Source organism: Pelodiscus sinensis, chromosome 22 (genome assembly GCF_049634645.1).
Source record: "Pelodiscus sinensis isolate JC-2024 chromosome 22, ASM4963464v1, whole genome shotgun sequence".
Lineage (NCBI taxonomy): Eukaryota > Metazoa > Chordata > Testudines > Trionychidae > Pelodiscus > Pelodiscus sinensis.
In genome coordinates this window covers 10,173,081-10,199,176 of record NC_134732.1, presented here as the reverse complement: position 1 = coordinate 10,199,176, position 26,096 = coordinate 10,173,081, and the positions used below count along the sequence as shown (strand labels likewise).

At 45.5% G+C, this 26,096-nt stretch overlaps 1 protein-coding gene across 3 annotated transcripts in view; it reads right to left on the bottom strand.

The window, feature by feature from the left end:
- COL27A1 (collagen type XXVII alpha 1 chain) overlaps nt 1-26,096 on the bottom strand; it is a 305,308-nt gene that overhangs the window by 173,595 nt on the left and 105,617 nt on the right. For all 3 annotated transcript variants that reach the window (XM_014580186.3, XM_014580187.3, XM_014580190.3), the window contains 4 exons: nt 22,554-22,607; nt 15,554-15,598; nt 4,746-4,799; nt 3,900-3,944 (listed from right to left, as the gene is read on the bottom strand). In XM_014580186.3, coding sequence (XP_014435672.2) covers nt 3,900-3,944; nt 4,746-4,799; nt 15,554-15,598; nt 22,554-22,607 — 198 coding nt within the window. The remainder of the gene's footprint in view (nt 1-3,899; nt 3,945-4,745; nt 4,800-15,553; nt 15,599-22,553; nt 22,608-26,096) is intronic.

Here is a 26,096-nt window from a genome sequence, read left to right as displayed (position 1 = left end):
GATCCAAAAAGGCTATGGGTCACATAAAATCCATACAAGATGCACAACAGAGGTGGAAGTGGATAATGAGGCAGCCAAGAGTTGAATGCAGAATGGAACCTTCTTACTTTCAAGTCACTTCTCCCACTTCACTCTATGCGGAGGGGCATCATAAGCAAAATGGAGGGCAATTGGAGGCTCGAAGCCTCACTACAAAAGGAGTTTCATTGTATTTAAGACTTCTATATAACAGATGCAATTGTACAGCATATATGGAGAAAATGAGAATATCATTAGTAGCTGCGGTAGAAGATAGTTTCATAGAAGTGAAAACAGAAGGAAACAAAGTTAAAGGGATATCTTGCTGGACAGGCTGTAGACTGGGATTCAGGAGAGCTGGGTTCAATTCCTACTTCTTTCAGTCACTTCCTAGGTGACCCTGGGTAAGTCACTTAATCTCGCTGAGGGTATGTCTACACTAGCCCCCTAGTTTGATCTAGGGAGGCTAATGAAGGCGACCGAAATTGCAAATGAAATGCGGGATTTAAATATCCCGCGCTTCATTAGCATATTCCCGGCTGGTCGCCATTTTAGAAATTGTCTAGCCCGAAGTAACTGCCCTCATTGCAGGAGGAATAACAGCTAATTCTATTTAGGGCTTTAATTCGGAATCCCATTTCAGAGCCACGTGTAGACACGGGCAGTTACTTAAATCCCGTGCTTCATTTGCAATTTCGGTCGCCCTCTTTAGCCTCCCTATATCAAACTAGGGGGCTAGTGTAGACATATACTGAGTTTCAGTTGTCCACATGTCAAATAAAGATGACAACCCTTCCTTTCTCTGTCTTGTCTATTTAAACTGCAAGCTCTTTGAGCTAAGGGACTGTCTCTTACTGTGTGTGTACAGAGCTAGCAAAACCAGGACCAATATCAGACGGGGTCCATATGTGCTACTAGAATATAAATAATAAAAATATAATACAGAAAGACAGGAGAGAAGACACCTGTTCTGGTTCACAAAATAAAAAAGGGAGTGATCTACATGATCAAAAGATGCATTAGGAGAAATGAGAATGAGACCAAATGAACTCAGCAGGTTACTGGTCACTTAGAAAAGCAAAGTCTAAGTATTAGAGACATGCTAACGGATTGCACACTGTGGCCAAAAATCACAAAACGCAAGCCTAAACAAAACCAAACCTTCCTGATCTCACTTGTGATTTATGTCTCATTTGTATCTGTGCAAGCAAATGCAGCGTATTTGACATTTTGGCTTGTTGGGTAAAGGGGTAGATAATTGGAATGTCAAAACTGATTGTGGTCACCTGCATGAAACAGAACTAGACTGTCAAATGCTGCACGGGTTTTATTTACTTAGCCATGTGTTTCCCAGGGTTTTGGCTGTGCGATTGCTGGAAAGGATGCACCCAAATTGTCTGGAAGCTTTCTTCAACTTGTGATATCATTGCTGGGTTGATCTGATTTTCTGATAGTGCCCCAGGATATCAGAGCAAAAACTCATTAAGGACAGAGAATGCTTGAGCTAGATCATTTGTCATTCTTGGACTGGGAAAAGGCCTTAATGAAAGCCAGGCAGGAAGCAGGCACAGTCAGAGGAGGATGTAGTGAGGGGTGGTCAGAGAAGGGGAGAAAATTCTGGGTTCTTCCAAACTCTCTGAGAAAGAGAGAGAGGCAGAGAGTAGGATGGCAGGCAACAATAAAGGAACAATGGTTAGGGGTCAAAGCATTACAGTGAGACACAGGAGAGCCACATCCAGTTCCAAGAGCTTTTTTACTTCATAGAGGCATTGTAAGGATAACCCATTAAGGACTGTGAGGCACTGGTGATGGGGGCCATATAAGTATGCTAAATAGACAGAAACAACAATCAGTGCGCAATGGGGATAATGAGTCCAAAGACACTGTCCAATCCTTAAGGGATTCACCATCTCAAGGATGAGCTGATTCTTCAGGGAGAGCAGGCTGCACTACTGAAAGAATCTGTGGGCCCTTGGAGTTATTACTGGGTCAGGACTCCTGCTTATGGCAATCACAATTCACCCTTACATGGACATCACCCTTAGCATGCCTTGTCCCCCCCACGGGGAGGCCCCTTATCCCGCCTGCCCTGGGGCTGCCTGGCACTTGGCTGTCCTGGAGGAGATGGGACTCAAACCCATGACCCTGTCCTCCATATCCCCATGGCCACGGGGAAACCCACCCCCCACCTTTCTCTCTAGCAGAGAGCAGAAACTGAACCCGGGGACATGGGAGTGCTACTCTGAGCCACTAGCACAATTCATCTGGCTCCCTGACACGGTTTCCCTACACTTGCTTTAGTGCCAATAGAGGAGACTTTAAAACAGCAAAAGTGAATGAAAGCAACACCACAATGAAAACATGCTCCAAAAATAGGAGGAGGGCAATATAGCGAACTTTCCTTTGCTCTATTCTCCCAAGTAGTCAATGTCATAAGGCTCATTACCATACTGCATTGTCCTCTTCTGAAGGAAGGAAGAAATCCATCTGAAGGGATCTAGACCTGTCTACAAACACACTTGCTCTGGTTTAACTCAAGGTGCATTTTAAACCACTTTAGTTACATCATTGCAGCTCACTTCCCTTATTTCCACTTAAAAGGGGCTTATATCAATCAATCTAGTTTAACTCACTTCTTTCTTATCAGCAAACAAAACTGATATAACCCAATTACCTTAACCTGAAATAAGAGTATCTACATGCGGTTTTCCATCTCTTAAACTGGTTTTTATTGAGGTTCCAGTAGGTATGTCTCCTCCAGCTTCTGTGCTGGTCTCTCAGGGTGCATCTACACTGTGGTGCTAGCTCTAAACAAGCTACACAATTTGAGCTATGCAAATTGCGTACCTTATTTTGAGCTTATTTCGAGATTTCGAAATAGATTGCTGTTCTGACAAGTCCCTTAATCCTCATGGAACGAGGTTTACTGGGTCATCAGAATAGCGCACCCGTTATTTTGATTACATTTAGAAATAACAGGCGTGCTGTCAAGATGTGGAAAATGCTATTTTGGAAGTATCCCGAAATAGCGCCGCTGTTCAGACATACCCTCAATCAAGAAGAAAGAATGTGGCCTGCACATTTTTTATACCTAGTGAGACACCCTGCCACATACCTAGTAAATAAAAATGGGGACAATATTGATATAGTCCTAGGTCCACCCCGTTCACTGTTGTAAGATCTAAAATCTTCATTATCATACAATACATTATACGAGACCCAAACACAATAGCCTCATTGTAAAGACAGAAGAACTAACAGGGATTATCTTAGAAAACTCATCTGAGAAGTGAAATATTACCCAGGGGGTTTCTCTGCTGCCATGTTTTTAAGGAAGAGGTGCTGAGACAACTTGGAGTCTTTCCAAGAAGTAGATTTTCATACCAGGGGATTTCCATAGCAGAGATTTCAGTCACCAGCAACTTACTGTGCAATGGGAAATCAGGAACAGGCACCTGGTACCTATTAGGCCAAGGCTCATTATCTTGAATCTGTCCAGTTCTCTCTCAGTTCAGGTATAGCACCATCAGATTCACGCTACTCTCAAATCCCCACCCTAAGAGCTGTGCTTAGTTTTGTTACTACCCCCCCATGGTAAGGCCATATACACTGTAGCAATAGCCCCGCCTGAGGTGATGTTTTGGGAAGAGTTCTGTAGGCCAGGGGCAGGGTGGATAGCATGTTTAAAAGAAAAGAAAATCCAAATGGGAGTGTGGAGAAAGGAGAGCAGATGATAAAAGACGAGGATGGGATTTCTGAAAGAAAGCCAGAAGAGGAGGAGAAAGGGGGTCAAAATGTGGTGCAGAATAAGGAACAGGAAATACAAGTGGGATTTGACATGCAGAATAAAACACAGTGCAATAAGGGAGTATTCAGATCACCTTATCACCTTTCAGTCCATGTTCTCCGGGGTTTCCCATCAGTCCCTGAAAAAAGAGAAAGCACAGAATGAGCTTTAGCACTGCTACTGTATTTTGAAGACTTGCATCAGGTCTTAGTCATTGACAGAGCTAATGGGACCATAAACCAAAATCCATGGGGGCATCCAGGGCTATCGGGATGGCCTCCAAGGTGGATCATCAGATTTACTGCCAATTACCTCTTGTAGTCTGGAGTTGCACAGGGAAAATGCTCCTTACATTCCCCAGTAATTCACCCCTGCTGCAAACTGCAAGGCTGCGTCTACACTGGCAAGTTTTTCCGCAAAAGCAGCTGCTTTTGTGGAAAAACTTGCCAGCTGTCTACACTGGCCACTTGAATTTCCACAAGAACACTGACGATCTCATGTAAGATTGTCAGTGTTCTTGTGGAAATGCTATGCTGCTCCCGTTCAGGCAAAAGCCCTCTTGCGCAAATGCTTTTGCGCAAGAGGGCCAGTGTAGACAACGTGGTATTGTTTTGCGCAAAAAAGCCCCGATGGCGAAAATGGCGATCAGGGCTTTCTTGTGCAAAACGTGTCTAGAATGGCACGGACGCTTTTCTGCAAAAAGTGCGTTTATGGAAAAGCATCCGTGCCAATCTAGACACTCTATTCCGCAAATGCTTTTAACGGAAAAACTTTTCCGTTAAAAGCATTTGCGGAAAATCATGCCAGTCTAGACGTAGCCCCAGAGTAACGTCCTGTCTACTGGTCAATGGATAACTCCTATTGCCCATTCTCCTCCTCACAAGAATGAACTCAACAACCTTCAGGCAGAGTTAGCCCTGGTTTGCAGCTACTCTCTTACCTTTAGCCCCTTTGGTCCTGGATAGCCTATTGGTCCAAGAGCACCCATATCACCCTGGTAAGAGAAACACAATACATCACATTTATTAGGTGTGTGGCTGATGCATTCTCCCACATAGCATGAAAACCTTCCTTTTAGGACTCCTAATCCTATTCACCAGTTCACTGGGATGAGTAACATACACAGAGGATTTTCTTGCCATTTACTTAATATCCTGTTCTCCTTAAAGTTAATGGAAGTTTTGCCACTGACTTCAATGGAAGCAGGATCCTGTTAGTCAAGAAATTTATAATAAGTGTACAGATAGCTTCTAAGTAAAAAAATAGTAAGGATATGCCTTTTAGATAAATGAAGTAAGAAGAGCAACTTCTACTTGCATCACATTTTTAATTCACAGTAAAGGACACCAAGGGTTTGTCTAGACTACATGGCTCCGTCAATGGAGCCATATAGATGAATTTACTAGACATATCAAAATGAAGTGGCGATTTAAATAATCGTTTCACGAGGCATACCGGAGCGGTCGACAAAGGCTTTCCTTGTCGACCGCGGCGTGTCCAGACTGCACCGCTGTGCCAATCAGCTGATTGTTGGCACAGCACGGCAGCCATTTTGATGTAAATGAAGCAGCGATTATTTAAATCACCGCTTCATTTTGTTATGTCTAGTAAACTCATCTACATGGCTCCATCCACAGAGCCATGTAGTCTAGACATACCCCAAAGCACTTTGGAAATGTAACTACTTGAAATAGAAGCTCTCTGCAGGGATCACTTTACCCACTACTGAAGAATATTGGAGTTCAACAATGTACAAAACCAAAAAAACAAAGGAACGTATGAGTCGGGCTCCCATTTTCTTCAACAGGAATAAGGATAAGCCCCAAAACTAAGAAATGTAGAACTTCTGCATCTATTTACAGTTAATCCCAAACTCAATATGGCTACATCTACACCATAGGCATTTTGCTCAAGGTCAGCCATTCTTGCGCAAAAACTTGCAGAGCGTCTACACTGCACGCGTGTTCTTGTGCAAGTAAATTTACAGTAAAGCACCGGAACAGAGGGCTTCTTGCGTAAGAGTTATTCCTCTCCCCATGAGGAGAGGAAAGCACATCTCTAGTGCAAAAGCACATGGCATTGTGGACGGGCTCTTGTTCAAGACCTTTTGTGCAAGAACTCTTGTGCAAAACAGTTCTTGCGCAAGAAGCCTGCAGTGTAGACGTAGCCTATGAGATTAACATCTAAGGAATATACACCAAGAACAAATACACATGTAGAACCTAAGATACAGGTACTCCCCGCGTTACAAACATATGACTTACGGACATCAGCACATACAAACCAACGATTACCTGCAGCCTCAGGGGAGCAGGCAAGAGGCACAAGTGGCAGCGAGCAGTGCTGGCTGGAGGACTCTGGAGGAGCAGGAGTGGTCATGCAACCAGCATTTGAAAGGGAACCATTGCATCTCTCCAGGGCTATGTCTAGACTGCAAGCCTCTTTAGAAAAAGAGCATCTAGACTGCAAGCGGAACTTTCGAAAAAGCAAGCCGCTTTTTCGAATGAAAGCAGCGAGTGAGTCTGGATGCTCTCTTTCGAAAAAGCCCTGTTGGCATTCAAGAACGCCGTTTTTCGAAAGAGCACTTTCGAAAAAAAGGCGTTCTTCCTCGTGAAATGAGGTTTACCGCCGTCGAAAGAAAAGCCACGTTCTTTCGATTTAATTTGGAAAGAATGCGGCTGTAGTCTAGACGCAGGTGAAGTTTTTTCGAAAAAAGGCTACTTTTTTCGAAAAAACCCCTGAGTCTGGACACAGCCCAGCTGCTGGCTGCACAGCCACCCCTGCTCCTCCAGAGTCCTCTGGCCCGTGCTGCTTGTTGCTTCCGGATGAGTGGGGATTGTGTGCAGCCCATAGTGGGCATGGGAGGGGGCGAAGGAAATGGGGCTGGCTGCAGAAACCAGCACAGAGTCTGTGGGGGAGGGGGTGGAAGCAGCCAGGGGATGCCCATAAGTCCCCTTCAGAATCTCCATCTAGCTCCTCATTCTGTCTCAAGCACCAACATTCAAGGTTAAATAAAAACTGAATCTACTATTTTTCATTGCAAATATGGAGTATTTCAGTTACATTATTGGTTAAATAGGCTTTTGTGGGCTAGCCTGATACCCTAGCTATGATTTATAATAGTTTCTATGGGAAAATGGGTTCTGAGTTTCAAACTAATGACTTACAAACTTTTGGAACACAACCTGTTTGTATGTTGGGGATTTCCTGTACATGGTGTTAAGAGTATGGAGGGGGTCAGAGACTAAAAATGAAATGATAACAATATGAAGTTAGGAAAGTTATGGATTATATTCAGTGGATTCATGTATCTACATTCAGGTCTAAGGATCAAATCTAGACCTGGTTGAAGAAGATGCAATTCCAATGCCCCTAATGGAGCAGGTATGAAATTTGATCCAATTACTCTTGTGTGGTCTCCTGCAAAGATTGCTATGTCATAGAATCACAGAATCATAGAGCTGGAAGAGACCTCAGAAGGTCATCAAGTCCAGCCCCCTGCTCTAGGCAGGACTAATCCCAACTAAATCAACCCACCCAGGGCTTTGTCAAGCCAAGACTTAAACACCAAAATCAGTTTTAAAAGTATTTTCATAGCAGAGCAGCACTGCTACAGTGAAACAGTTAAAGGTGAAAGGCCATTACCCTGCCGCATTTTTATTTCCATTGTTTCTTTATTTTTAAATTATTAGCCACTGGACTGTCTTAGCACTGCTGAGGTTGTACCGTGAGCCCTGGGGAACTGGTAAATATCCCTCCATCTCACTGTCCCTGGGGATTAAGGAACAGTTATAAATGGAGATGTCTGCTGTGAAAAGTCTTTTCCAGAAGAAATCCCAGATGTTCTTAATGAACCCTTGTGCCAACAAGTTCCTCAAATCTAGGAGAGGAGAATGGTGCAATTCATTCAAGACTTCCACATCCAAGACCATCTCCCACCGTGCATGAAACATCATATTCCAATATGCGAGACACATGGAGCTGACATTCAAGGGTATGAGCTACTCAGAGCGGAGGAGACAATGGCTGGCTCCTGTTAAGTTAGAAAGAGGTCCTCCAATTCCTGTCGCATCCAACATATCAAACCTGAGCCCTCCTTGGGGATATCAACCTATTTGAATCTGTAATGCTCCCTTTGAGGCTGAAACAATCAGTTCATCTTTTAATTCAATAACATCTTTGTTTTTTAATCTTGGATCGAAGTTTATTTACAAATCTGTCTTTGGCATCGTTTTAAAAAGAAGTTGTCAGCATTCTGCAAACTATTTAAATTCCAGAGAACTGCCTAGGTTAATTCAGAACTTTATTCTAATATTTTGCTGAGAAGGCATTCTGTAGTGCTTTCTGAATGGTATCCTTCCTGCTTTATCCATCCACTGACTTTGATCTTTATCTACTCAGGTTTAGCACCCTTTCTCCTGATACTTTATGCACAGAGGTAGGGGGGTGGCGACAGAATATCTTTCTCCCCTCTCCCCTACCCTTCTCCTATTTATTTCGAGTTTCCTTATCCTCTAATCATAACTCCACCTGAAGAAGTGGGCTGTGCCCATGAAAGCTCATGATGCCATCTACACGTTTTGTTAGTCTATAAAGTGCTACCAGACCATTTGCTTGCTGTTTTTTTCTGTAACAGACTAACTCGGCTACCCCCTGAAGCTCCTGTAGTACTAATGTAAAGGCACATGCCCAGGGCTCCTACTTTCTACCATATTACTACAAACTTTTATTTGGCACTCATTGGTATTCCTTCTGGGCAAGTTACAGAGTTTAAGTTGAGATTTAGCACCATGGCTTCATCTACACTGCCAGGTTTTTTTGGCAGAAAATACACTAATGAGGGACTCACTAGCATAAGTCACAATCTCATTAGCATATTTTCTACAGTTTCTTTTTGTGCAAGGTTTTTTTTGCGCAAAAAGAAGCAGTGTGGCCTTTTTTTTTGTGCAACCTCCCTGTTTTGTGCAAGATCGTTATGCCTCTCCGGGACAGGCATAAAGATCTTGTACAAAATGGGGGTTTGCACAACCCCCCCTGCCACCGCCCAAACTGCTACTTTTTGCACAAAAAAACCTTGCGCAAAAATAAACGGCAGAAAATATGCTAATGAGACTGTGACTTAAGCTAGTGAGTCACATTAGCATATTTTCTGCCAAAAAAACTGGCAGTGTAGATGAAGCCCATATGTCTCTACTGCCACTGCCTACAACTTTACAAAGTCTGCTAAAAAATCAAAGCCTAGGTACATCTTCTAGCTCATCTAAGAGGCACCAGATTCATAGTCAGATTTCTGGATCAGTTTCTCTTATTCTCTTTAGTTCTTGAACAGTGATGGATTTTCCCTCTTCCTTTTATCTGTGGCACTAAATCATTACATGAGCTACGGAACACACACTTTAATTATGCTTTGCTCTCTTGTCTAGTAAATATATCTGTTAATACAGTATGGAGTGAACTTCTTAGGTGGTCTCTGCAGAAGACTGAGAGCTAGACCCATATGGCTGGCACTGCAATAATAATGTCACGAACTTCCCACTTTGGTGGATAAAGAAAAGTATTTGTGCATACAAAATGAAGAGGTGACAAAAACGCAGTCAAGACGGGGATCTTTTGACATAAATGCCCCATTTCGAAAGATCCTGTAAACCTGAGGATCTGTCGAAAGATCCCCATCTTGATTGCGTTTTTTTCCCAAAAAGCGGCTTTTCGAAAAAAAGCCGCAGTTGCCATTATGCAAATGAAGCGTGGGAAATCAAATCCCGGCTTCATTTGCAATATCGATGTGCCTAATTTACATCCCTTTCTCGAAAAAGGGATGTAGTCTAGACACACCCAGAGTTACAAGCAATTTTCATTCCCAAGGTGTTCATAACTCTGAACAAAATGTTATGGTTTTCTTTCAAAAGCTGAACAATGGCTTCATACAGCTTTGAAACTTTACTGTGTGGAAGAAAAATGCTGCTCTCCCCTTTCTTTTTAGTAGTTTATGGTTAGCACAGTACTTTTGTGGTTCTTTCTTTCTTTCTCCCTTAGAAGATATCAACTTGTTCAGCACTTGTCAAAGCTTTTTTTTTTTTCCTGAAGCTGCTCATCTGCACAGAGACTTAAAAACAATATTTTAGGCTTCAAGAGCTTGATGTTGTTTCTCTGGCTTAAGGAGAGCTTTAGGGGCTTTTACAAAAGGATATTGAAACAATCACAGATCCAGCAAGAAAACCAACATACAAGAATTCTGGAAAGCTCTCAGCTGAGTTCTTTCATCTGTGGATGAGAGAGGGAAGGTGGTTTGGGAGATGGGGAAGGATACAACAAAGTCAAGGATAGGTACATCCGAATAGCCTGGAAATTCTGCTGGAGGGAGGATTCATTACCCTTATAGCACTAATGCATAAGGCTAGAAAAGATGCTGGAGTTCATGTTATTAAAAAAAGCTTTCACAGGTCTTTATTCAAACAGGCTTCCAATTGCTTTCTCTCCCCTATGAAGGGAACTAGTGATACAGTGCACCAAACTCTCCTGTAATGTGTAAATAAACAGGGAAGCCTTTTCTGGAGGAATATTTCTGTAACAGGAGCTCATGTGGCAGCAGACACACCACGAGTGCTGAGCTGAGGCTGTATTAAACAGATCCCCTTTTCATACCTTCCAGCATAAAGGCTTCTTGTAGGAAAGCATTTACTTAATGCTCACGCACATGGTTAATTACGAAAGCAGGCGGCTCCAGTTACAACGAATTCTGCTCCTCAGCCTTTGAACAGGAAAGCAAAGAACCCCTGCAGGGAGCTCGGAAGCCACTGGGATCTGGGGCTGTGGTTCTCTGAGCATTCAGAACAGAGGGAAATGTCCGGATGGAGTTTTGCAGGGTGGGCTTCAAGACACACAGTGCAGGACCCCAATAATTGATGCCATCTTAAGGAGGCTCTCTTAGCCGTGCCTAGTCAGACTGCTGACCCTGCACTAGAACAAGAGCCTTTTGCCATCCGCGGAGAAAAGAGGAAGGTGGGGATAGAGAAGATCTGCCAACACAGTGTTCCTTCTAAACTGGGAGGCAGCAGCTTCACAAGTGATTAATCAGCCCCTCCCAGGCAGTCAGCTCCTTGCCCTGAGCCTCTGACTGGCCAGGGCTGATTAATCACCTATGAAGCTGGGCTGCTGCGTGGCTTAGAGGGAACACTGCCACCATCTCCCCCTTACCCTGCGTTGCAGGGACGATGGTAAGGAGGAGAGAAGGGATGAGGTGGAGTAGGAGGAGGATGTGGAGCCCCTCATAGGTCAGTCTTATTAAGGGTCTCTCCCAGGCCTGCTGATGGGGCGGGGGGGCTAATGATGCAACTGCCTCAGGTCCCGGTGATACAAAAAGGCCTGGAGCTCCCAGCCACAGTCAGTAGTGGCAGCAGCCAGAGTCCCAGGCTTTTTAAATAGCTGCCAGAGTGCCATGCAGTGTGCTCTGGCCAATGCTGAGGGCTGCCAGGAAGAGGTGTGGCACACTCCAGGGAGCACTGAAGGCTGCCTAGCCCCAATCCCACCCTTTGCACCCAAGGGGCTGCCCCTTCCAGAGGCATGGAGCAGGACCCCCCACCTTGCCTAAGGGCCTGACGAGGCTGTTGACCCCCCTGGTCTCTCCTAACCCTTCCCGTCTCAGAATTGCCTCTTCTGGAGGATTATTACAAATCCTTTGAGACCATGTCTAGATCAGGCTCCCTGGCACAAAGTGGGCAAAGAAAGAACTCACTTCTGTCCTCATACTTTATATACAGAGTTGAAGCAACTCATCCTCCGCAAATACTGTGATACCAAGAGAGCTCTCCTCTGCCTACGATGCACGCAAGAGAGAACTGCCCAAACTCCCACTCCCTGTTTCCCAGAATCTCCCCAAGCCTGAATGGTAGGAGCCTCCTTGGATGCGAGGAGAATCCCGTACTATTGTCTCATGTGAATGTGTTGGTCAATCCAATGAAAACTGCCTAGGTAGATTTGCCTTTGGGGAGTGGGGTGCTCTTTCTGGAGCTTTGGAAACCCAAAGTAGGAATTATGTGTTTTCAAAGCAAAGAAAGTGACTTGCATGGTTCAGGCTCGACTAGGTCACAGCATTAATTTAGATAGAACAAAGGGCCCCCCAAAAATCAAAGGTGTTAATATAACACAGTCACTATCCAACATTGTGTTAAACACGGTTCGGAGTTTGGAATACAAAGACCTCAGCCTGTGTGGTACCAGGGCAAGTTCACTGTTAAAAATCCTTATAACCTTGTATTAAAGATATGGCAAGAGAAAGGAAACGAGTTAAAGCATTTGAAATGTAAATGATTAAACAAGGCTTTCTTTGTAGCCACCTCCCTTGTTCTCTTCCCTTTTAACAGACAAGTTTTTAGACAGAAAAAGCCCCTTTTCAACAATCCTTTAGATGACATCAAAGATGATAATAACTATCCTTTGGGGGGGGGGGGGGAGGCTTGTTGAAACCCTTCTTCCTCAGGAGACAAAACAAGACAGATAGAAAACTGGGGGAGGAGAGAACAGCTAAGAAACAAACTTCAGCTTCTGTCTCAAGTATTGACTTTCACTTGCAACCTCACTGCTGGAAAAAACACCAGACCAGTGCACAGTCTTATTAGCCACTCAGAGACTGGGCAGACTTGTCAGGCTGTTTAAGGTATTGCATTTAGCTCTCTTTGGGTCTCAGGCTCACAGCAGCGCTGCAAAATATGCAGTCTTGACTAGCTGAACCAGACTCCTCTCACAGGGAAAAAGGAGACGGGAAAGAAAAAAAATGCAGAAGGAAAAGGATTTATGGGGTGTTGGTAATCCCGGAGTTGGCTGGGATTTAGCAGGAGTTGGTGGCGGTGGTAATATCTGGCTGCCTGTTCATGGCCTGATTTGGTGAAGACATCTGTCAGGGTTAGGATGAGGAAAGCCCAGGATTGCAGGACATGGCAGCCATGATGATACTGTGAAATTCCATGAACTTCCACTTCACTCCTCCCAGGTGAGATCACAATTAGGACAAATTGACAGGCCCATTTCTTACAACAATCCCTGCTAGAGGGAGCACACGCTCTTAAGGGATTGGGTGCCGGTGAAGAGGCAGTGACAGGGCCACGCCTACAGCACAGCTCCTGTTTACCTAGGATCTCAGCTTTGACCTGCTCCATGGCAAATTATAGACAGTTATGTTTCCTGTACTCTCCAGGGCACAATGCAGGGCTATTTCGGCAGATGCACACACGTGAATACTGAGTGGTAGGAACCAGTTGTGTTTGAATTCCAGACTGGAAAGAAAACCTCATGGAGGGATTTTTAGTTCATCTAATTTTTGAGATCTAATTGGCAGCCACATTGCTGAACTCAGATCATCTTATATGCAGTTCCATTGCCATGCTGGGCCCTTCTTCATACAGTCTACTGGCAGACTTCCTCAGTCACAAGGTACTCCAGGAATGGCTTCCTCAGACCATTTAATACAGACACATGCTCTGGGACAGGTCCCCCCCCCCCCTTTTTTTTAACTTGGGGGAACTTCATGCAATTTGAATAGAGTGATTGGAGTACTTATGAGTGAAGATCAAGGATAAATCTTTTGCAATGGCCTGAAATCATGTGTAACACTGACAGACACCAATTGTTTGCAGGTGGAATCAAACTGGGACCTCTAGGAGCTTAGTGTATGAGCCTCTACCTCATGAACTAAAAGCCAGCTGCCTATTAGCTGAGGCTACAGAGCAGCCCCATTATTCTTTCTGTAAGTGGCCTCAATGCAACGAGATGGGACAGTATACCACATCCAGGGCTTATTTTCATTTACCCCAAAATTGATGCGCCAGAGACTGATTTCCTGGGGTTCAATTTAGCAGGTCTAATAAGGACCCACGAAATTGCTCGTTGACCCCGGTACTCCTCCGGGTTGTGAGGAGTAAGGGAAGTCAACAGGAGAATTTCTCCTATTGACCCTCCACAATGGGGATGCTGCAGAAATTCAACCTAAGGTGCATGGACTCCAGCTATACTATTCTCATAGTCGGAGTTGAGTATCTTAGGCTGACATTCTCCAGTAATGTAGACTTGGCCTCCAGGAGGTGTGTGGGTTACACATGCAGATGGAGTCCACCAACCAAACCCTTTGCTACATCATTGAAGAGGCAGGAGTGGTGACAAATTGGAGAAAACAGTATGTGAGGTCATAGCAGGTGTTTGTAAAGCAGGAGAAAACTGCCGGTAGGAAACTGGTGCCCTTTAAAAACATGAGCACAAAATTATTTTTTGGGAAGGAGAAATGTCATCATTCAAGGGGTGGTTTTGAAGGAAACAATTCTTAGGAAGCGATTCCTCCCTCTCTGATCCACAACTGGATAGACTCTCCTCTTAGTTGCTTTAATACTGCAGAGCCAATGTGTGGGAAGGCAGGGAAGTGTGTGGTCCTCAAGGCCCTTCACACACCAGAAACTTTATCTTCTCAAAGGAGCTTCAAGGAATAATCAGGAAGGGAGAGGTAAGAGTAGGGAGGAGAGACGTAAACTGAAGGCTGCCACCTTAGCAACCCAAAGTCAGCACTGGAAAGAAATGCTTTTCTGCCCTGGAAGCAAAACCAATCGAAATGGCTCACTATAGGGCCAGGGGGAAGTCCATCATTTGTGTTGAAATGGACAGTAATGTCCTTTGGTCTCTCATCGCTTCCAAAAAACTTCCTCTCTTGTGGTTAAAGAGGGCCTCAGGAGACCTGGATTCAGTTCCTTTGTGACCCCAGGCAAGTCCTCAGTTCCTCATATGTAAAATGGGGATAATGACAGTGTTTCGCCCATGCTCGGTTCATCTGATCTACAGAGATTACAAGCTCTTTGGGAGCGTATTGTGCAGCACCTAGTATAAGGCTGCCCCAGTCTCAGCTGAGGCGCCTGTGAGCTACTGTCATGAATGATCACCCCATGGCATGAGGAGATATTTCACAACTGGTCATCATCTGCATGGCAGATTTCACAGCGGGGAAGAGGAGATTGTTTTGAACGAATGTCATCTTAATAATAATAATGCTTGTCACTTCTTGTGTAGTGAGAGAAATTTCTCCAAACAAGAACAGAGCCCTAAAAAGAAAGAAAGAAAGAAAAGGAGAAGTGCCAATCCAAGGAGCAGAGAGAGAGAGCATGTAGGCCATATGCTCACCTCAGCGCACAGAGGTTTGTGGGTGAAAACTATCCAATGCATGCCCTACTGAAGTCAATGAGGGTGTAGCAGAGGGCAGACTTGAGCTGTGTGAGAGGGGAGGGTGGAAGGGTTTTTCTTCATGCAGTAATTTCACTGTCTGGGAACCATGGACCTGGGTCAAACAATTTAGTTTCCTGGTGTTGCTGGTTAGAGGGTCTGTTTTTAAGGAAGAAAATAGATTCCTACCAAGAATAAATGCAAGATCCTGTCTTCTAAAGAAATCCACTGATAAATATCACCGAAAGGGGAGGTCACAGAAGACACACAGGGCTAAACTCCCAATGGCTCCCTTGTGTCTAAAAAGTTACATACCTGAAATTATCACTTCTGCTTCCTCATCCTACTCTGGCACCTTCTCATGTCCCCTTCTCCCCCTCCCCCACTGTCACAGTTTTAATCTACCTCTCCCCCAGAAAATGAAGAGTCACATCTCCCTGAGTCTCCCTCACAAGAGGAAAAAGAAGAAAAATGATGTGATTGCAATGCTGATTGCAATGCCCTGAAAGGGTTAAAGTCTTCACAAGCCAAAGCTCCAGTTATTTTCCTACTTACAATGAGTCCATGAACTCCAGGAGGACCCGGGGCTCCCAATTCTCCCTAAAAGGAAAGAGACCAACATGGTTACAGACTCTTTTAGACAAACAGAGGCTGAAGAGTAGCTCAGTGTTTCAAGGTCTTGAAGGAAAAGACCAGCCTCCTCGCACCTCCCCCACCCTCAATTCCAACAGCCTGAGCAATCTAGAGCTTCCATCTTCAGAAAGCACGTTAATGAAGCAGGGCAGCCCCTCAAACAGAAGGCTACTTGTTGTTCTCCTGCAGTCCCTGCAGTTATATGCTGAAACTGGCTTCCCCTCTTAGGAACGGGCAGGATAAAGGCAGCGTTTCAGTGGATGTTTGGTGGGGGAGGGGCAAGGGACAGGAGGGCAGGGAAGGGGTGGCAGGTGAGAGGGAAAAGGAAACTGATATGGGAACTGGACAGAGGGGATGGGATGGAAGGGAGTCAGAAAAAAGAAGGAGAGAAGGGGAGTTAAAAGGGATGAGCAGAGCTTAGTGGGAAGGAAATGGGAGCAGCTACTTTAGCACTGGAGAGTGCAGGCAGGGAGGAGAATGGTTAAAGTCAGGCAATGTCTGACAGTGTGTGAAGGCATGATTCCAGCGAGGAGAACTGCCACCAGCTTCCTGTGTGATGTGGGGCAAATCATGTCATAGCCTGACTTAGTTTGCCCCTCTTCAAAATGGGGATAATTATGCAATGAAGCCTGTCATAAAGACTACCTGAAAGAATATAAGCTTGTGTGGCATGTGGGATCTTCCAGGAAAGATCTGGGGCTGTCTCCAGTGAGGAGGTTGCTACTAAGGAGCAAGAGCTGAGGGCTGAGTAGTTGCTGCATGAGGGCCCACAGAAAAGAAAGAGTAACACAGCCACTGCATTGCCCTGAGACCAGGAACAACATGTAACTCCCACTGCTCTGAGGGGTCAGTGCTGCTGAATACTGTAAAGAGCGAGGCAGGGCCCCTTTAGAGATGGTCCAGCCTCAGCATGGGGATATCAGGAAAGAAGAGTGGCTCCTTTTAACCCCTCTTCCCACATTTTGTGCAGCAGCTTATCCCAAGCTAGTCCACATGGTTTTGTAACCCTTCATCTCCAGAAAGGAAATGGGATTTACTTGCAGCTGCTTCTCCATAGGGAGGCAAGTTGCACACTCAGGCTACGTCTACACTGCAGGCTTCTTGCGCAAGAAGATTTTTGCAGAAGAGATCTTCCACAAAAAGTTCTTGAGCAAGAGCACGTCCACACTACTAAAGCACATCGGAAAAGCGATGTGTTTTTGTGCCAGAGAGTGTCCAGACTGCATGGATGCTCTCTCGCAAGAAAGCTCTGATTGCTATACACAGAATAGCCACCAGAGCACCTGAAACAAAAGACAGGACTATGCAGCACTTTAAAGACTAACAAGATGGTTTATTAAGTAATGAGCTTTCATGGGCCAGACCCACTTCCTCCGGTCAAATTGTGGAAGAAAATTGGCATGACCATTTCGAAAGTGAAAGTGCGCGCCGGGACGTGTCAGTTCGAACCAAATCCCTTGGTTCAAACTAACGTTACTCCTCATTTTTTGAGGAGTAACGTTAGTTCGAACCAAGAGGTTTGAACTAACGCGTCCCGGCGCGCACTTTCACTTTCGAAACAGCTGTTCAGCAGAGTAACACGCCAGCGAAATCATACTAATGAAGCACGGGATATTTAAATCCCTGCTTCATTAGCAATTTTGGTTGCCTACATTTGGATCCCTAGTTCGATGTAGGGTGCAAGTGTAGATGTACCCATACAGACTTTAGCACAGTCTGCTTTCTGGAATGGAGCCTATAGGGGCTACTCTCATAGCAAATTAGTAATATACGCCTTCCATATTGCAATTTTTTATTTAATCTGTGTTGGATTAGATATACCATCTCTAGATAGGATACCAAAGAAAGTAGCCAGAATTACCCAGGCTTTGATGGGTGTGTGTTGGAATCCATTTTTACATAGTTCTGCATAGTAAAGCTCCCTTTAACTTTAAAATTAAATGAAAATCATAGAATCATAGGGTTGGAAGAGACCTCAGGAATCATCAGATTCAACCCCCAGCTAAAAGCAGAACCAATCCCAACTAAATCATCCCAGCCTGGGCTTTGTCATAAAAACCTCTAGGGATGGAGATTCCACCACCTCCCTAGGGAATCCATTCCAGTGCTTCACCACCCTCCTAGTAAAATAGTTTTTCCTAATATCTAACCTAGACCTCCCCCCACTGCAACCTGACACCATTGCTTCTTGTTCTGTCATCTGTCAGTACAGGTTGCCCCTCTAAAATCTAGGATTCTAAAATCTAGCCTCTTCCTGCTCTAGGAAAGGAAAGCAGAGGTTTCACTGATGCCCTGGCTACATCACCCTTTATCCTTGCTGGCTATGTTATCCACAAGAATAGCATGTCAGGTATCCATTCCCTGATTTATTGTCCTCTCCTGCTCATGAGGGAGCTGTGCACAGCCTGGAGCTCTGGCTCCACGCACTCCTGTGCTGTTTGACTCTAGCCCTGGGGTGAGGTGAGCTCATCATTCTCTCCCATGTCCAGATCCTAGGATTTTACAATGCATTTACATGTCCAGAGAGCAGAGGAGTGGGGGATGTGAAATGTGATGGCCCAACAGTTCTCAGGAAGCTGGCAGGAGGGAACTGCAATGGCCTAACTCCTTTTGCTGTATGAGATGAATCGAAAGAGGATCAGACACAGACAGCATCAGCCATCCGCAGACAGCAGCATGGGAGGGAACAATGCTGTACAGATGCTGATGTAGCTCAGTGGCTCAGACACAGGAAGGGGAAGCTCAGGACCCATGGCTGCCTGCTTGCCACATATTTCACCTAGCAAACGTGGTATATTTGTGTGTTCCACACGCAAACTTGCTGGAATTTTTCTGTGTCTGTGACGCGGCTCGTGACCTTGTGAACCTTCCTTCAAATGAGCAGAAACATTCTGTTTTCATTCTGCAATCTCCGAGGCACATTAATATTTTAAAGCTGTTGATAAGATGAAAGCAGAGCAATCCTTCTGGATGAATTAAATGGAGAGGACATTAGTTTCCCTAAGATCTCTCTAATACTTGGGGAGCTGCATTTAGCTGCCTTTAAACACATCTTCAGAATGGGCCTTCAATGCCTTGAAAATTCAAAAATGTGTGTTCTTGGAAAAGAGAACATTTCTTTGAACATACATTAGGAGCTCAGACCTTCCTGAAGGAGTGGTTGTCTTCAGTCATTGGAACTATCAAGGAAGTCTTTCATTGCTAGGTCACTCATTTGAGGCTCTAGAGCTCCCTGAATACTGTGGGAGGGAATGCCAAGAATATTTTTTTAGAAATCAAAAACATTGAATCTACTGCGTTCATGACTCCTTGGTGTTTGCACTTTGCATTAAAGAATGAGCAGTCAAGACTGGCTAACAGAAAATGCTTCTGGAAATGGAATTTTATGCTCAATACGTGCTGAATGGAAATGTCAAAATGTGCGCTTGTAAGGCTTACGTATACGAATCATCCAATCAGGGAAAAAAACAATACCAGGTGACTTGTGAAAGTAACCAGTGTAGTGTGTATTTCAAAGAGCAGCCAAGAACCAATCAGGAGGGGAATTGACAAAGACATCCATGAATAACTAATACTTTTGAGCAGTGCTTTTTCTGTAACAGTACGGCCCAGAACGGCATACCATCACCTATTTTTCCAGCACACAGAAAAGGAATAGCATTTCCCCCCTGCGTACTGGCACCTGTTTTCGTGGGGCAGCTCGTCTCCTGACGGAAGGCTGCTTGGGATGCAAGGCCTTTTTTTCCGGCTCCCAGCGTGGCGTTTTGGTGCTCTTAAAGGAGCTGCGACCACATTTTGGCCCCCAGAATGGCTTTTTTTCCTCAACAAGTTTTCCCTTTTTTTTTGCTCAATAACTTTTCTGGGTTTTTTTGCTCAACAAGTTTGAGCCTGGAGTACCAGCACCTTTTTTCTTACAAAAAAAAGCACTGCTTTTGAGAAAGTCAACACTCTGCTAGGAAATATTTTGTGAGCAGGAAACGCCCCTCCCCCGATGAACACATTATGTCTTATAAATTGTTCTGCTCTTCTCTAGCAGTGATTAAAAGGCACCAACAGTCAGTTGTTCAGTACAGGGTGCACCTCTAAAATCTGGGATTCTCTGGTCCAGCAACATCTGTGGTCCGACACAACGATGGATATTCCAGGATCTGAGAGTCCCAGCGCGCTGCAGGGCAGTGGGGGCTGGGAGCTTGTGTGCAGCTCCGTTGGGCTTCGAGGGGGGCTGGATCTGTGCAGCTTATCTGGGTTGCGAGGAAGGGGGCAGGGAGCCAGTGCACGAGTGCAGCTCAGCTGTGCTGGGAGGGTACAAGAGCTCCAGGAACCAGTGCGTGGCTCTGCTGGGCTGGGGAGGGGCCATGAGCTAGCACAGCTCTCCTGGGCTGCAGGGGAGCCAGGGAGCCAGGAAGCCAGCGGGGGGAGGGGGGGGGAGGGGGAGGCGAAATGACCTCCCCTAGCCAAGAAAAATCCCTTATCCGGGAACAGTTAGGTCCGGAGGGTGCCAGACCAGGGAGGTCCAACCTGTAGTTTATACAAAATGAATTGGTGGTCTCAACCCAATTCCTGTGGGACAAGTGCACTTCTTAAAAACCCAGTAAGGGTCATTTGAAAACAGGAGAGGCCAAGAAGTGAGTGGTCTGGAAATGCTTACTTCAGGACAGGGCTGCAGCATGAGAGCAAGGAGATGTGAAGCCATGTTCCTGTGTAGTACTGGTTCCACAGATGGAAGGTCCGGAGCTAGCAATTTGACTCCTTTGCACTGGTATTAAAATGTATGTTAAATGAGAGGAGATCTTAGAGCTTCCTCCAAGTATTCTGGATCCACATTTATTAATGATCTGATGGGTAGGGGTGAGTGGCAGTATGTTCACTCATTTACCAGCATCAGGCAAATGAGATGTAGTAGAAAGGAGGACGTCAGAAGAACAATGCCTTGTACTTTGTATTACAAGCTAAAGAGTCAGTGTTGCTGAATGATCTAGAGAAGTGATTATTCCCCTTTATTCATTACTGGTGAGACCACATCTGGAGTATTGTGTCCAGTCCTGGCCTCTCTCAGATAGAATGGATGTGGATGCATTGGAGAGTGTCCGGAGGAGGGCAACCAAAATGATTAGGGGGCTGGAGCACATGACCTATGAGGAGAGGCTGAGGGAGTTGGGCTTATTTAGTCTGCAGAAGAGAAGAGTGAGGGGGGATTTGATAGCAGCCTTCAACTTCCTGAAGGGAGGTTGCAAAGAGGATGGAGAGAGGCTGTTCTCAGTAGTGACGGATGGCAGAACGAGGAGCAATGGTCTCAAGTTATAGTGGGGGAGGTCTAGGCTGGATATTAGGAAAAACTATTTTCCTAGGAGGGTGATGAAGTACTGGAATGGGTTACCTAGGGCGGGGCTGGAATCTCCATCCTTAGAGGTTTTCAAGTCCCAGCTTGACAAAGCCCTGGCTGGGATCATTTAGTTGGTGTTCAACCTGCTTTGGGTAGGGGTCTGGACTTGATGACTTCCTGAGGTCTCTTCCATCCCTAGGATTCTAGGATTCTGAATGGCAGCCCTTGTACTCCAAGGATAGAACGGATTAACAATGGGCATATGCTGTTCCCCGAAGCAGCTTAGCAAACAAATTGTCTGCTTCATCTCTGATGTTAAACATAGAGCCTCCCAGACCCCCCCCCGGCAGTTCCCACAAGCAGCGACTGCCAGCAACATCAGACCAAATAAGCGACCTAGATTTTTAAAATGGGAGAAACCAGGAGTAGCTATAAAAGCCAAAATGTCACCTGCCAGTTTGGGGCCAAGTTCCCTATGATGCCTACAGAGACCCTGATCCCAAGATTATGGGGAGTCTCTCTATTGACTCAGTGACCTTATTTAGCTCTGGATCAGGCCCTAAGGTCACGTGACCATGTCTAGACTACAGAGAAGATTGACACTGCGGGTGGTCCATTTTCGGTTGTTCAATTTAGCAGGTCTAATGAAGACCCACTAAATCGAACACCAAAGGCATCCCTGACACCGCTGGAACTCCTACTCCTCACCAGGAGTAAGGGAAGTCGACAAGAGTGTTTCTCCTATTGACCTCCGCCTGCGAGGATGGCGCTGAAGCTTGGCTTAAGGGATGCTGACTTCAGCTACTTGTTTTACGTAACTGGACTGTGTACCTTAAGCCGCCCTTCAACTGTAGTGTAGACCTGACCAAGTCACAGGGGATAATATTGATAGTTGAGCGTCAAGTCAGTTGAGAGCAACATCCTCACATTAGGCTCTGGTCTACTCCCCTTATTTTGAAATAACAAGCAGGGTGTCCACACTACCAAGCCTGTTATTTCAAAATAATGGGCTGGTTATTTCAAAATAAAAACTCCTGCTTTCCACAAGGAATAACGCGTATTTCAAAATAGCGGTAGTGTGGACACTTCATTGCTGCTATTTGAAATAACTACTCCCCAGAGTCCTTCATGGTAATTACTCCCCAGAGCTTCCTGGGGCTCTAAGTTGAGCTAGTGCATCCACATTAAGGGAGCCTGCCTCGGACAAATTTCAAGACTTCCCTGTATGCTGGACACACTATTTTGAAATAGTTATTCCGGAGTTATTATTTCAAAATAAGTTATTTTCCTAAAATTATATCCTTCTGAGAGGAAAATACTCAATAGGATAGGGTTGAAGGAGAAGCGATGGAGGGAGAGAGGGAGAAATGGGATGCAGATGACACCACAGTGACCTGGAACTAGCAGTTTGTGTAAGAGGCAGGAGTTTTCAGAGGAACCTAAAACAACAAATAGACTGACAGTTGCCTCTGCACTCCTCAGACAGCCTCAGCAGAGAGCTCCCTTCAGATTCTAGGCATCTAGTACGACACAGTAAAATGGTGTAAAATGGAGCAGCAAGAGAGAAACAAAAACTCTACTGAGGACTTTGCAACTTACTGGGTTTCCGTCTATGCCTGGAGGTCCTCGTTCACCAAAATTGCCAGGAAAACCCTGAGATTGGGAGGCAAATACAAACAAACATTGGTTATTGGCACATACTGCAAAAAGAAAATAGACAACTTAATGCTGCTCCTGTTTTGCTCAGTGCAGAGTTTTGAAAGCCAGCAGGTTACAAAGCAGGTCTGAGCACAGACAGACTGCCACTTGTGGAGGCTGAAGTTAAAGACTGCAATTAAAATGACTCCCAATGCCAACATCATACTGGAGACGCCCTATACGGCCATGTGGTAGAGAACACATTTTCAGTCTGTCCAGAGGCCAACAGGAGTTGCTGACAAGACAGGCCACATTTGCAGCATGCTTTGCACAACTCAGCCGCTCAGCAATATGAGTTCAGACAGGTAGAAATCAGAGGGCAAACAGAGAAGCCTTTAGCCCAGACCCTACTATGATAAGCACCCAAGCACCAACAATTGGAACACAATAAGGGTCAGCAATGGGATAGCCCAGGAAAAAACAATTCAGAAGCTGTGGCTGAACCCTACGCAGCTGTTCACCATGGTTTACCCTTGTCTATTCTTGCAGCTTAAACCACATCTAACCCTGGATTGGCTGCATTCTTTGCTAACACCCATTAACAGCAACAGACAAATATCAGAGCTTACACAAGGCTTTAGAGGGTCCAACAAAGGCAGAAGGGGTGTGTGCATGGGTGGGGAAATAAACACTTTTGCCTCTTGTATAGGTTATTGCCAGCTTATGGAGAAGTACTAGCAGTGCTACAGAAGGTAGAATTAGGTGCTGCATGCCAGTTTTCATTCTGTTTTAAAATTGGGTCACAATGATCAAAAGGAGGAAGCATTGCTGCTTAAAGCTGGAGTCTTTATTGGAATATAAGCAGAGAGAGGAAAAGGAGGGTATTAAACCAGAAAGGCAGGAGCTGCCTGTGAGGTTAAACATTTCTAGAGACCTGCAGTGTGCTGTGTATGTCAAAGAAGAAACACCCGAAAGATCCTGTCATGTTGTTTAAATGAGAAGTGGTAATGAGGGTAACAAAAAGAAGTTGGGGTATTCGATGCTGCCAGGAATATTGAGGGAACGTTCACACGGTAGCTGGGAGCAGGCTTCCTCACATGGGCACACACGCTAGCTCTGTTCAAGTTGGTGCTCTAACCATGGTGGGGTAGCACAAGTACCAGTGTAGTTATATGAGTGCCCACCTACCGAGACCCTCGGGGTACGTATTTGGGCAGCTTGCTACCTCTAGTTACCCTGCTATGTTTAGCTTAAGCAGCTACACAGCTTGCTCTACCAGAGCTAGCTTGTCTATTTGCACTGGGAAGCATGGTAGATGTACCCTGAGAGAACTCACTTCACCAGCCAGTTGGTAGCTCAGGCAATACAAAGTTAGGTCAAAGACTGGAGGTGACTCATTGTAGCACTGGGAAGGTGTACTGAGCCCCAGTGCTCCTGCCAAACATCTAATTGCTAAATGGGATGCCCCATGTACCCCTTCCTGTCCCTATGAGTGACCCTCCCTGCAACCTAGGCATCAGTTGATGTTCTCAAAGACATTTACCTCCAGCAATACTGACTGAACCTAGCATAGCCAGAAAGACTTGAGCTATAAGAAGCCTGGACAGAGCAGAAAAAGTCCAACCTTTTCAACCTAAGATAGGGGTTGTTTTCCTTTAAAATGCAGTGGGATTGGGATTTATCTGATCACTGTTTGTGCAAGCTCTTTGGATCAGCTGAGTGTCCCCAAAGCAGGCAATAGCCACTGACACATGGTATTACGTGCCCATGCTGGCCATTCTCTAGAGAAGTAATCTCCCTTTATACTACTGGAAGAAGCCCATTGCTATAGCTACCTTTACTTGGAAACAGACAGCTTTCTCCCCCTAGGCCAGAAACTGAAGGGAGTCAGTGGGAGTGAAACAACAGGCAGAGCTGAAATATAAGCCCATCTCCCCTACACGACGCAGTTTTCAGGGCACTGTTCACCCCTGAGCATAGCATAAGCATAGAATCCTTGAATCATAGAATCCTAGAGTTGGAAGAGACCTTAGGAGGTCATCAAGTCCAGCCCCCTGTCAAAGCAGGACCAATCCCAACTAAATCAACCCAGCCCGGGCTTTGCCAAGCCAAGACTTAAAAACCTCCAGGGATGGAGATTCCTACATACCTCCCTAGGTAACCCATTCCAGTGCTTCCCCACCCTCCTAGTGAAATAGTTTTTCCTAAGCCTGGGGCCTAAACACATATGCACCTATTTTAAATGGTGTACAGGCCTTTGATTTTCATCTTTTAATTCAGGGCTGGCATATTTATTTGCAGGGTGTAGTTTGGGTTGGGTGGCCAGCTGCGTGGTCTGAACCTCGGCAGGGACACAAACCCAGGTGCTGGTTGGGCAAGTGCCACACTCTCTGGGTGGCATCTCACACTGCTCAATACCCTGGCAGAAGGGAGCGCAGTTCAGTCCAGCCCTGGGCCTCCCCAGGGCTGCTCAAGCAGCCTAGCTCATTTCCAGTGTGCGGCTGCCAGGAGTTGCCAGGTGATCTGCGGCTGCTATGGGGGGCTGCTCCCTTTTGGAAACCTGCTTGGGATGCCAGGCTTTGTGCGCTGGGGGACAGAGTCTGTTGGGTTGGAGAACTCACTGTGCCCTGCCCATTCCACTGGCCTCCACAGGCTCAGCTTGGCACGGGCTGGATTTGCACAAGGGGCCTATGTGAAGCAAAGTTCAGGGCAGGGCACAGGTGGGGAAACAGCCCTATGGGAGTGTTGGCGGGAGGGTCACTGGAACATAGCACCTCAAGCCTGGAGCAGGGCCAATAATAAAGCACAGAAGCATGTGCGGGGGAACCGACAGCACATGCCTCATGCCGGCCCTGTCTGAATTTTCTCCCTTTAAGGGAAGAAGTTGCTTGAAAGATAGTTTGTTTAGAGTTGATCCTGTCAGGCATAGAGTGGCCTTGACTCCCACCGACCTTAACCGCAGTTGAGATCTGCTCCCACAGGATCAGACCTGACATTCTTTTCCCTGCAGTTTCTTTAAAAGCCAGTGTGGTACATTCATTGCAGTGGAGGAAATTCTGCCTGCTAGAGGAAACATCAGAATTGCTGTGTCTTAGGGAACCAACCCTGTAGGATCAAACACTGTATTTAAGAGTATAGCAAAGTTCATGTTCCTTTAATAGAAAATACCTCATAGAGAGAGACGTGACATCCCCAATGTCTTGTCTCCAATATCGTATGATCTTGAGGAGGTCACAAGCCAATTCTTAATGCATTGATTGCAACACTATCCCAGACAAGAGACATATCTTCCTCACCCCCGGTCATGTTGGAAATATGAAGAATGATGGCTCTTATTGTCTATCCAGCACAAATGCATGTGTCATTTATACCCCAATTGATTCTAAAGGAATAACATGAGGCAGTGAGTTCCAAAGATTAGTTAAACAGTATAAAATGGAGCAGTGGAAGAAAAGCAAAAAAAATCTACTGATTATGGTTGTTTTTTTAACATTTGTCTGTTAA